The sequence below is a fragment of the Lactuca saligna genome, chromosome 7, assembly GCF_052625555.1.
Source record: "Lactuca saligna cultivar CGN05327 chromosome 7, ASM5262555v1, whole genome shotgun sequence".
Lineage (NCBI taxonomy): Eukaryota > Viridiplantae > Streptophyta > Magnoliopsida > Asterales > Asteraceae > Lactuca > Lactuca saligna.
The window spans coordinates 5097045-5110358 of NC_136423.1; the positions used below are offsets into that span (position 1 = coordinate 5097045).

The 13314-nt window shown below is 35.0% G+C and overlaps 2 protein-coding genes across 2 annotated transcripts; both read right to left on the bottom strand.

Annotated features, from left to right (window-relative positions):
• Positions 1-467: 467 nt before the first annotated feature.
• LOC145004995 (uncharacterized) lies at positions 468-3595 on the bottom strand. Its single transcript, XM_078964024.1, has 6 exons — positions 3280-3595; positions 2569-3197; positions 2217-2469; positions 1349-1562; positions 772-1271; positions 468-685 (listed from the first exon to the last, which is right to left on the bottom strand). The coding sequence occupies exons 1-6, from the start codon at positions 3593-3595 to the stop codon at positions 468-470; spliced, it is 2130 nt and encodes a 709-aa protein (XP_078820150.1).
• Positions 3596-4410: 815 nt separating this feature from the next.
• Positions 4411-10583, bottom strand: LOC145004153 (putative methyltransferase PMT15). The gene is made up of 6 exons (XM_078963047.1): positions 9674-10583; positions 6179-6389; positions 5797-6094; positions 5197-5598; positions 5031-5108; positions 4411-4933 (listed from the first exon to the last, which is right to left on the bottom strand). Exons 1-6 carry the CDS (start codon positions 10343-10345, stop codon positions 4705-4707), a joined length of 1890 nt encoding a protein of 629 aa, XP_078819173.1. The 5' UTR covers positions 10346-10583; the 3' UTR covers positions 4411-4704.
• Between the last annotated feature and the right edge of the window lie 2731 nt (positions 10584-13314).

Consider the following 13314-nt stretch of genomic DNA (forward strand, 5'->3'; position numbering starts at 1 on the left):
ATACAAAAAAAATGTTGTTTCAAAAAATGGTGTGGGGGGGCTGTTAAGTTAAAAATTGGTTTTTCCTAAAAGCGTAACTTTATTTAAAAAAAAAAACTTTTAATATAAGGGCTGTTAAGTTTTTTTTTTTTTGGTTAATATAAGGGCTGTTATTGGGCCTTTATTATAAACTAATATGATATAATTTGATAGATATTTGAAAGTAGAATGTCCTAATAAGAAAAAGACAAAAAGGAATGTAGAAAATAAACAAAGTACACAACATTTCATAAACAATTTACAAAGGGGAATGTTAATCCAAAGTGGATCAGTTTCTAAATAACATGTGGGTGTGAACTTGGCCATCATTAACACTTACAAAAAGGCCAAATAATAAGTTGCAACAAAAAGACCAAAATGGTCATATTAATGGTACTATACAAAAATACCCCCACCCCCTTTACAAAAATACAATCACCTCTACTCTATTAGTCCAATGTCATTGGTTCGGCCGGGGTCGAACCAGGTGCAACAGTTTCAGGTACAAAAGTTACATCATCCATTTGTGTTTCTTCAATGCCTTGTGCTTCAAATGTGACATCATCCATTGTTGGTAGTTGCACAGTTTCTTGGGTAACATCATCCCTTGTACCCATTAGCTCCTCAATTTCTTGGGAAATGTATCCAGATTCCTTCAAATCAGCAACTGCTTGTGAATATGCACTTAGAACTTTAGTTTTTTTTTTTTTTTTTTTTTTTTTTTTTTTTTTTTTTTTGGTCTTTTTGAAGTACCTTCAATCTTCTCCACACTTAGCCTTCCTATCTTCTTTTTTGGTTTGGGCTCAGGCTCCTTTGTAGGATTCTTACATGACTTTTTATTATGTCCAAACTCTTGACAATTGTTACACTTAACAGTTCTTTTCCTAGATCCGCTGTCTCCTTTCTCACCGGCATGCTTCTTCCTGTTCATAGTAGGCCCCCCAGGCATCCGCCTAGACATAGGTGGCAAAGGGTTTTCATAAGGAGTTGTTGGCCACAGGTTGCTACCATTCATAGGTTGTAAAAAAGTAGCATAACTCTCCTTGAATCTTTCACTTGAAAACCAAGGACTGATGAAATCCTCTGGATTTTGCTGATTGTAAAACATTGCAGCTATTGCATGAACACAAGGAATCCCTGATAATTCCCATTGTCTACATGAGCAGTACCAAGACTGCAAATCTACACAGTAGGACTCATAGGTTGACCTTGCCTCAAATATCCCTCCACCACTTGGTATGACGGACCATGACCTACAAATACATTAAATGCACTTATTAGAAGCTGTAATAGGCTAACACATGTTTCCAAATACTAGCAATGTACTAACCTGTAGTGTTCACCAAATGTTTCTAATTTCGTAATGATTGCAGGGCAAATAGGAGCCTCCCACGTTTGTTGTAGGTTATACATAAAAGAAACTCTCTCCATGACACTTAAACGTATCATCTCCAACATTGTTAACAATGGCCTCTTTCTAGCATCAACAATCATCGCATTGAAGCTTTCACTAACACCATTCTCAAAAGCCTCACATGCTCTATCTGTTAAAAAATAAACACACTTGTTTTTCAGATTTATGTTTTTCAGATTTCAAATAAACATACCTGTTTTTCAGATTTTTCAGATTTCAAATAAACACATCTGTTAAAAAATAAACACACTTGTTAAAAAATAAACACACTTGTTTTAAAAAATAAACACACCTGTTTTTCAGATTTTCAGATTTTCAGATTGTTGTTTTCAGATTTCAGATTTTCAGATTGCTATTTTCAGATTTCAGATTACTGTTTTCAGATTTTCAGATTGCTGTTTTCAGATTTATATTTTCAGATTTCCAGATTGCTATTTTTAGATTTATATTTTTAGATTTATGTTTTTCAAATTTCTGATTTTCATATTTCTGTTTTTCAGATTTTCTATTTTTCAGATTTCAGATTTTTAGATTTCTAATTTTCAGATTTTTGTTTTCAGAATTTTGTTTTCAGCTTTACTTAAATTACAACAACCTTATCCACTTTGACTTACAAATTCATCCACTTTGGTTGCATTGGAATTGCTCATTCTTTAATTCAATCTAGTACATCAACAAGGGCAAAAACATCCAAACCACAAATGTTAAGAGCGAACACCAAATGTGAAGTGTTATATTAAAGTATAAAGACAAATTTAAGTAAAAAGGAAAATGTAATACTTACCTTGACAAAAGTAAGCACGACTCCATGAGCTCGGGTTATGGGACATTAAGTATTCATATGCACCCACATTTATAGCCTTCAATCTCTCCATCACATATATGAATTCAGGTTCGACAGTGCAACCAACAGCAGCCCAAAATAGATCTTTGTACTCTTCTCCTTTATATGACTTCTTAAAGTTTGCATATATATGGCGAGCACATTGTCTATACTCCGCATTTGGCAAGACCTCCTTTACTGCTTCAAGTAGCCCCTAAAAGAATAGCAATGTTATTTGACACCTTTTTTTATGAAAAAATGGACAAGAAAAACTTTGAAATTTATGACATAAGGGACAAGAATAACAATATACATTATGCTGGTCTAATATAACTGTAAGACCGCCACCTTCTTCTACTCCAACATCCTCACGAAGAAGCTCCAAGAACCATTTCCAGTTTTGCTTGTTTTCAATGTCTACCACAGCCCAACATATAGGATATACTTGGTTATTGGCATCCTTTCCTATAGCTGTTAGGAGTTGACCCTTTACTTGCCCTTTCAAAAAGCATCCATCTAATCCGATCACTCTTCGACATCCAGCAATCCATCCTGTTTTCAATGCATGAAAGCATACATAGAATCTATGGAAGTAATGTTTTCCATCAGGATTAAGGTTTACACCCACTTGCACAGTACTACCAGGGTTGGATCTGTGTATTTCTGCAGCATAGTCCCAAATTCTAGCATAATGATCACTAGCCTTCCCTTCAATCATCACCATTGCCTTATGTTTAGCCCTGTTACATTTACTGATAGATAGAGTGATCTTGAATTTTGTCTTAATGAGTTCCCTCAATTCTTTAAGTTTAATAGATGGGTTGAAAACAATCTCCTTCACAAGATGAGAAGCAATCCACTGAGGGGATACAAGGTGTCCAAAAGTAAACTTTCTTGAACATGAGTGCTTCTTTTTCATTGACTTTACTTGGACTATTCTTTCTGTGTTCATCCATGATGCATACAAACGAAAATCACATTTTTTTGTCATAATCTCTACCACATCTAGCTACTAACCTAGTACTTTCAAGTTTCTCAAACCTTAGGGGGTACCCATGGGCCACAACGTAGTTAATAAGACAATTTTTCAATTGAGAAATTTTTTGATATTTCTCTCCGACCTTTGGTTCCATGAGATTCCACTCTATGGTGGGATCATGGACATAATTGGAACCACCAATGTCATTCTCGTCATCGTCTAGATGAACTAAATCATCTACATATTCATCTTTTTCACCAAAAATCTCAAATTCATCTTCAAAAAGTTTGGTAAGAAAAGGATCGTTAACAGATTGGAATGAAACAACTATTACCTTTTCCCTCTCATAATCCATGGGCATGTCTGATATGAGAATTTCATCTTCGAGATCCTCATAATTTGCGTATTTTTTCTTGTGTTAGTTTTCTTCTTGGCATCGTTGTTAGATGCCATGACTTTCTTGTTGTGCGATTTCAGAAAAAGCCCTAGATTTTCATATCGACTTGTGTATCTTGAAGTGAATGAATGAAACCTAGCGAGTGTAGAAGAAAAGAAAGGTACGCAAGAAAAGAAAGGGTACGCAGGAGGATACGTTCGTGAATCGTGATACCGGCTATTGACTAGTCAACCGGTTATACATAATAAATAACAAGGAACATCAAAAAGGTGTGGTCTTTTTAGGAAATAAATAAAGTTTTTGGTTTAAATAGAAAAAAACTGCAAATATAAGGTCTATTTTGGAAAAAACCCTGAATTATATGGAATCAAAAAGTGTTATATGCAAAACACGAATGATATAACGTAACATCTTTCATATGGACTTGTTGAAAAACTCATTAAAAATTAAAAATAAAGAATAAAGAATCCGTATTATTTGGTAAAACATCATTGTCCGATTTGAAATTAATAGTTTGTTTATTATTATCGTTTGTGTACCTATAAATTTCACTTTTTTCAAGTAATCAAACTAACAAATGTTTTCGGTAAGTCGGTAACAACACCTAAATCCTAATATAGTATATTTTTTCATAGCAATGCTAATCAGAAGACAAGATACTTTCCCCATTTGGTAAAATGGACTCATCGATTTAAAATGATACAATTCACTTCGATTTTCTTTACTATATATTAAACACTACATTAGATAACTCCAACAATAACTTTTTTTCTTCACAGTTATAGAAAGAAGAAATCAATATACTTTTATTATAATTATAAAATATTAACCTAATCTTCAAACCACCACTCTTATATTGCCAACATGGCATAGTCAAAACTACACACTAATAAGTAATAACATAGTATAACACTCAAACATGTCCTTTACAATCCTCCCAAAAAAATGATTCTCTTTTCGTTTCCAATATACTTATTAGAGATTTTTTAGGATCTAAAATATACGCATTAATTAATAGATTATTACGATATACAAAATCAATAATAGAAGTTCACAATTTGTTAGAATTTTGGTTATTGATTTTGGGTAGGGGCCGGAGCTGTCCAATATTGCTTTGTAGCAATGAGTAGTTTCTCCCTCACAAGTGGCCCTTCTTCATGATCAACCAATCTTGTTTCCCATTTGAGTTCATCAGCAATCGTCTTTGCATTGACCAGAAAGTCAACATCATCACGTATTATTACACTTCCTTGTGGTCGTAAAATCCTGTCCATTTCCAACAATATATCTTCCATTTCACACCTACAATGTCAAGTACTTACATTCTTTATCACCAGAATACCACAAATAAAGAACATGTATATATATGACAATATGACATATCTTAGCAAAAGGTTACCTGTCTTTATATAAGCTAAAAATCGCATCAGCATGAATGAAATCATATGTTCTTGGATAAGTAGACATCGCCTCGCACCTAGGCAACAAATAATGATCATTAAATATGACAATTTGAAAGATAAGAACCATATAAATTTATCTTTAACAAGGGGAAAAAAAAGTACCAATTTTGATAAGTTCCAATTAGTCCACGCTCGTATATGACTCCAAGAGTATTCACATTTGACTCAACTGGGACAATGTTCATGACCCACACGGGATCCTTATCAACAACAAGTGCGGCTGCAAAACCTCCCAAGTAAGAATTCATATCTAGTAAATTACGATACCGCCCCTTCTCTGCTAGTTGTTGGTCTAGTGTCTTGTAATATGACAACCTCGTCCTCCAAAGATTTGTATCGTTTATGAAAACCTCTTCTGTAATTTCTCCAACGCTACCAGAAATGATTCTTGGTGGGGTTAACGTTAATCTTTGTGGCCATTTTGCCACTGGCCCACCACCGGATGTCTCTCTGATATTGGAGACATCCGGTAGTGGAGTTAAACATGTCTCCAACTTCGTATACCTACAAAGGGTAATTTTGTCATAAAAAAAACACAAACGACATGTAACATATGGAAAGGTAAAAATCACTCTTAGTGCCTCCACCAATGGTCCCATGATCAACATGGATATGTAACATATGGACCTCCTTATTTGCTAAGATAAACACATAGGACCACAACATATAACATATAATCGATCAAAGTTTTGTTTATATTACCAAGCCATGTCGGGATCTTGATCTTGGCAAAATTGTGGTTTCTTGAAGACTTTACGATTGATTTTGCAATGAGCATGATTCGTAGGCTTTTGCCAAATGGCAATATCGTCCTTTTGAATTAGTTTTTTCCAACATAGGCTTTTCGCCACCCTTTCAATCAAATCTTGTTCTCCTTTGAATTGTTCGGCTGTTTTGTCCCAACCCTTCCAATGCCTTTCCCAGTTGATAGGTGGGCCCGAGAGGATCCAATATCCTCCTGGACGTAAAACTCTATCAACTTCTATTAAATACAAGCCATCTGCAAAACACATTAAATCGTAACTTTTTTTTCCATATGTTACATATAAACTATCTCATAATATATGTAGAGGTGGTTAATTACCGTACTGTCCCCATGGGATGAGGCAACGAGAACAATGTGCCATATCAAAAGCTCTAGAAGGGTAAGGTAACCGAATCGATGCAAGAATGCCAATTAAAGCAGGAACTCCTCGTTCAAGTGCGAATTGTACTTGAGCAATATGAGTGTCTTTTGGTGCAAATGACATTGTTAAAATGTTTCTAGATAAAAGGTATGCTCCTAAACTAGCAACCTGCAAAAAGAAGAGAATATTAAAGCATATTATGACATGGAAACAATTAACGTGGAAGTAGTAACCATTTACACCACAAAGAAAGTATTAACTTTCGCCTTAATTTAAAATTGAAAGATGCGATATCGTATAATAGTTGAAACAAATATCTTTTATAGAAGGTTTCTAGAGACTATAAAATGACATAGTATTGCTATTAAAGTATATATTATACTCTTTAAATTGTAGAGTAATGATTAACTATTTATTTTCCTTTTCATTATGATATATAATCAACATTGTAATCTCAATAACCAAAGGGCAAATCCTATATACTAATGTATGGGGGCGAAGTGAACTTTTTACGGATTATGCTACCACTTTTTTCTAGCAATATATGGATTATTGGGGTTTTTTTTTTTTTTTTTTTTTTTATAATTATTATTATTTTTAATTTTATTATTATTATTATTATTTTAGATAACTTATGCATGCACAATTTGATAAATTTTCAAATAATATCAAAAATATAAATGTATAGTTTTTTTTAAACAAAATTGTTTATAATAAACAATGACAAAAATAGAGTTTAATTGACAACCCTATTTATGAAGATATAAAAGTGAGTAGTTTCCATTTCCAATTTGCTTTCCTTCCAAATGGACATTTGTAGGTCCAATCCATTGAACCAAAACAATTTTCCAAGTTTTGCAACAAACCATTAAATTCAAAGAATCAAACCTAATATATATATATATAGCGATGCAAAACCCAACCTAGACAACCGATTAATCGGAATCGGATAGGGGCCGAAGCATGTAATTAGGAATAGACTAAAAAACTCGGAATCGATCAAATTTGTTCAAAATTGGCTCCAATTCGGTGAAATTCGAAAAACTCGGAAATTTTGACTTTTTGTTTTTGAAAAAATCTATAATTGATATTGATATTCATCTATTTTGATATAACTTTTAATAAACTCGGTATATTTATTATATAAATAATTTTTCTAAAATTAATTTCATATAATTTATTAAATCCAAATATCCCCACCATATATATATATATATATATATATATATATATATATATATATATATATATATAGATATTTTTAATTTTTTATTCCTGAATATTTGTTGTTTGTATGATTTGGGTGTTAAGTTTTCTCTCTCTCTCTCTCTCTCTCTCTCTCTCTCTATATATATATATATATATATATATATATATATATATATATATATATATATATATATATATATATATATATTCAAAGACAGTAAAAATTAGATATTTTTTATTTTTTATTCCTGAATATTTATTGTTTGTATGATTTGGGTGATAAGTTTTTTTTTTTTTTTTTTTTTTTCTTCGTACCTAAGGTTTTCCTCTTTTCATGTTTTTGTCTCTGACTTTTTCATCTTTTTAATTCCTAACCCGTACATTGGTTGGATACTTGGATAGCCTGATTGCAGGGCCGGTCCAGACGGTGGGCAACCCGGGCGACCGTTCAGGGCCCATGACTCCATGGGGCCCAAAATTGTTTGGCTATGTAGTGTATATATATAATAAAATTATTACGAATACGATTTTTAGGACCTAAAGTTGGTTGAAACTCAAATTAGCTCAAAAAATAAACAATTTGGCTTGTTTGTTATTGCTAATTGAATGCGTTTATAGTGAAGAATAAATGATATTTTTTTGAATCTTTATTATATTTTTCTTTAAGGGGCCCTTTTTTTTTATTTTCGCCCCGGATCCCATATACGTTTGGACCGGCCCTGCCTGATTGCACATGTGTCAGCCTCATATTCTATTTTAACTAGTTTTGAGAAACATAACTGTTCAAGTATAATTATAATCCAAATTTATTTCAACAATCCTTACAATGTATTGTTGACATATGGACACTGATCTTTACTCATGATTCTTTTTTTCCATTTTAATTTATTAACTAAAGACTTTAGATATTTAATTTACTTTATGAAATGACAGCTCTGCATTTAATTTATTCAACGACTACTCTCATTAAAATGTGTTAAAGTAACTTGTATATTTTATATCAAAATTAATGAAATAATAAAGATCAACCACTTTGACTAAATTTTCCATGGCTAACTACTACCACATCCATGATTACCTATGATTTTTATTTTTTATTTTGATGATTTTATGTGAAATTTAAATATTTAATTAAACAATAAAATAGAGAGAAAAATGATCAATAACTATATTAATAGTTATGTATTTTAGATATCTACTATATAACTATATTTTGGATATACATAATACAAACAACCAAACCAACAATGCAAGCCTTTAAGTATAATCTAAGTGTATGTACTTTATATATGCATGTTTACTTTTTAATAAATGTACTTTGTAAAAACTGAATGTTTTAAGCATGGTATTTATTTTATACAACAGTCAATAACAGTTTTGTCAACCACAAAAAAACATTAGAGTAAATTACACTAATGGTCCCTATGGTTTTGGGTAAATTACGTGTTTGGTTCCTAACTTATTTTTTTAACTCGGAAGATCCATACTGTTTGTTTTTGTTACGCGTTTGGTCCCTGTCTTACCTAAAAAGACTATTTTGCCCTTGATTTTTTAATTTATTTAAATTAACACACCCTCAACCTCATCCATCTCACCTTACCTTACATACCCCATCATTTTTTCTATTTAAATAATAGTTTTTTTAAGTAAGGCAGGGACCAAACGCGTAACAAAAACAAATAGTAGGGACCAAGCGCATGACAAAAACAAACAATAGGGACCTTCCGAATTAAAAAAATAAGTTAGGGACCAAACGCGTAAATTACCCCAAACCATAAGGACCATTCCTGTAATTTACTCAAAACATTACATAAATACGAAATAATCGTATGATGGGTAAACCCTTTGAACAGGCAATAATTCTCAACTTCGGCATGCGATAGATAACGATGTTTATAAAATTAAAATGTGTGCCGTCTCTAGTATAAACTGTATTTAAATAAAAGAATATAAATACATTATTATCTACTTCAAAATCAAACATATAAAATTTACAAAAATAAGATTCTTAAGTTTCAAAAATATCAATATGTATAAACTAAAGTTTGGTTAAAAGGGATATTTGGTCATACTTGAAGTATAAATAAAGTTTTTCTGATCAAATTCATCATACTTCTGATCAAATTTCACCAAACTCCGTAATTTTCTGATAAAATAAAGTTTTTATGATATTTTCATATAATTATTCATTAAAAAAAAAGGTTTAAGAAACGTATCCGAACAAAAAGATTCGAGTTACATACCCCACAACCGGTATCAATGGCGGTCCTGATCGACCCATCCCGGAGATTGATCAATTTTCCGATATCGTCAATGTAGACGCCGGCGCCGTTCGGGAACATGGTTCCGCCGCCGGGGAAAGTAAACCGGTCGCCCTTAAACCGCACCCAATTCTGACCGGCCTTCTCCACCGTTAAATGCTTATGCGGCACGTTAGCATACCACGCCGCGTCACGGCTCCCCGGCCACCGGAATGGTTGCCGGTATCCGTACGGCGCCGGAATTCTACACTTCAACACCTCCGATTTCTCCGGACAGTGTCTCTCTCTATACACAAGTCTCTCCCGGTCAAACTTTAAAGATCGGTCAACATCCTCGCACGGCGTGTACTCGGTGAATTTCGGTATACACGGCGGGATATGTTTCTCACGCGCCACTGGTAAAGCGTTTACGAGGTCATCGGATACGTGGTGCGGATTGAAATCAAGTGGCGTTTGTGTCCTGATGGCGCTGGTGGCGTTTGAATGAATGTTGCAGGGAGTAGAACGGCGGAAGTCGGTGGCGGTGGTGGCGAGTTTCCAGTTTCCGAGTAGATAAGAACACGAGCATAAGACGGTGGTGAGAGCCATGAAGAATATATTGCTTTTCTTCATCCTTAAACTGATGAAATACGATAGAACTCTGTTCGACGCCATTGATGAAACATGAAAAGGATAAAAAAACAACCCACGAATAAGTTCGTATGATTATAGTTTGGTGATGTGTTGTTGTTCGTTACAGTCACATGTGTTGTGTTTTTTAGAGAGAGAGAGGGGGCGGTGGAATACCGGAGGTGACGATTGAAGCTTTTTTATGCCGGTTTTTAGTTTTTCTGTTTTATTTGGCATAATTTCCACGCGCTGGAGCGCGTACTGCTTCTTCTCGTGAATGTTACTAATTTTGGAACTATTAATATGTAGATGTGGTTATGCGGGATGACTACTTGCCTCCCTCGTAATTTGTAAAATTGCACATTACCCCTTTCAAAATTTATTGGAAAAAACAATAACGTTAATTCTCCATTTTTTAGTGGCCGTAATGACAAGATTGGTCCTTGTTCCTCCTTTTTCATTCAAAGTAGATCCACAATTTACCCTTTTTACCCCATCCATCCAAAATCCCATATATTAAGTCCGAAATTTACCCTTTAGCCCTCAGCATTCTAAATTCTTTCAAATTTAAGTCCAATGATCAAACTTCAGCCATGTTAACACTTTTAGTCCTTCCTCCTCTCATTCCTTTCAACTAAAGTTCTAATAATTATCATGAAGCCCCTGTCTTCATAAATACTTACAACTTGAATCTGGATTTTACACTTTTAACCCCAAATACTCCAAGGATTATAACATTTAGCTCCCAAAACCAACATCTCACTAAATATTATGGATTTTAGGGCTACTATTATTTCATAAATTTTACCTATTTATTTATTAAATAAACAGGGTGTTACAACTCTCCCCCACTTAAATTAGTTTTCGTCCTTGAAATCATTCCTTACCATTCCTTACACGCCCAACCACTCTAGTGACATGGTCACCATCCTGGGCACACCCTAACCTTCCCAGGTTATTCGTGACCAATCTTCGTAAAGCCCCAAAAATCCGCATGTGAATGAATTCCTCGCAACAAAATCACATGTACTCTGTCCAAAATATGTTGTCTCGAGATGGTCTGAATCCCTGACATACCACTCATATTGAATCATTATCGTTGAACCTATTCCGTTTATCCCTCAACTAATTACTTAACTTCTAATAGCTCGATGTTCCCACTAGAAAACAGGATCACGGACCTAATTATCTCTGCAGATCACTTATACATGTTCAAGGCTCAGCTGATCCTGATGTAAGTGACTTGTCACTTTCCAATCAACCAGTTATTTCATCCGTATTTGCAACCTAAAACATAAATACTAACACTGCCCAAACGCTAAAATTGTCTGAACACTGAATTGTCTGAAGTAGTATGTTGTCACATGGCTGCTTTCCTGAATCTATCGAGACTTGCCTGGTCTTAATTCTTCGCTAATCATCTAAAATACTGGTCCCCGGCCCGATAGTAGAGTCAAAAGACCCACACACAGTCACTCTATGTGACTTCTGGACGAAATCCTTGTCTGTCAATGGTTGCCATTAGTTATCTTACCACATTGGCTCTAACAACATCCTGATCCAAACGGTCGGGTCCATGCGTCGAATCCCGAAATCACCAAAATCCAAGACTAAAAGTGATTGCTACCTGACCAATGGTAACCTTATATCACAAGCAATCTTATATAATCCGTTGCTTCCCTGATCCCATAACTGTAGTGGCGCTCCTATAGTCTTATCATTGGCCCAACCAGATCTAATCCATTTGGGTAAATCCAAAATCCAATCCGTGGATTTCCATATCCTCATTGCTGCACCCGAATTGGTGGGTACTACTGTTCCTTTCGCGTCCTAAAAACGCACCCATGCTATCTACCAAACTAGTGAATGCTACAACTACACCCGCAGACTTACAACACTCTATCACTATCCGGCTGCTAGTGAATGCTACGACTACACCAGAAGACTTACAACACTCTAATACTTATCTGACTGCTAGTGAATGATATGGCTACACACGTAGACTTACAACACTCTAACACTATATGGATGCAAGTGAATGCTATGGCTATACTCGCAGGCTTACAACACTCTAACACTATCTGGCTGCTAGTGAATGCTACGGCTACCCCCATAGTCTTACAACAATTTCTATACTGGGTCGAACACGCACTCGACCTAACACACAACTGAACTTGAATCCTAACTGGAGCTCTACCCTGGTTCCCGAAACCTGCTGTCTGCTGCTCAGGCCCCCAACGAAAGGCCACCGACTTCTTGGTCAGTAGGGTCAAAGGAACCGCAATCTCGGAGAATTCCCGTATAAATATCCGGTAATAACCCGCTAGACCCAGGAAACTCTAAATCTCAGTTAGAGACCTCAGAATCCGCCATTACATCTCGACCTCTATCTTGGCCGGATCGACCAGAATACCTTTTTGGTTGACAAGGTTCCTAAGAGATTGCACCTCGCGCAACCAGAACTCACATTTGGAGAACTTTACAAAAAGTCTCTCCTCCACTTAGATTCGACTAAGTCTTCACGGTATGTGAGAATTAAAGGATTCCCAATCCTTCTTACTTCCTAATAGTCCACTGCCGAAAATATGAGCATACCAATGCTAACGATCAATTACCAGTCAAACCTTAAGATTGGCCCATCCTCTGAAATCTCGAAGACTGCTCTTGAAATATGGTCCAGTCTGACACCTTAGTCCATCTACCATGCTATCAACTGAAGGCCTTAATCTTCACTCTGGCTGACGAATCCTCATTCCCACTTCCAATCTTGCAACACCACTGAACTCTAACCGAACACAGCCCATGCGAAAATACAATTCTCTTGAACATCCAATGACCAACCACTTATGCATCTAACACCCACAACTGACATTACCATCTTCATGCTACCTATAGCACCCGGTTCATGGTATGTATTTTCATTCAAGTAATTATAACATTTTGGCCTGGGACTCGGCGAGTTGAAGGCCCAACTCGTCGAGTAAAATCGACTTTGGACATGGGATTTTAGTGAC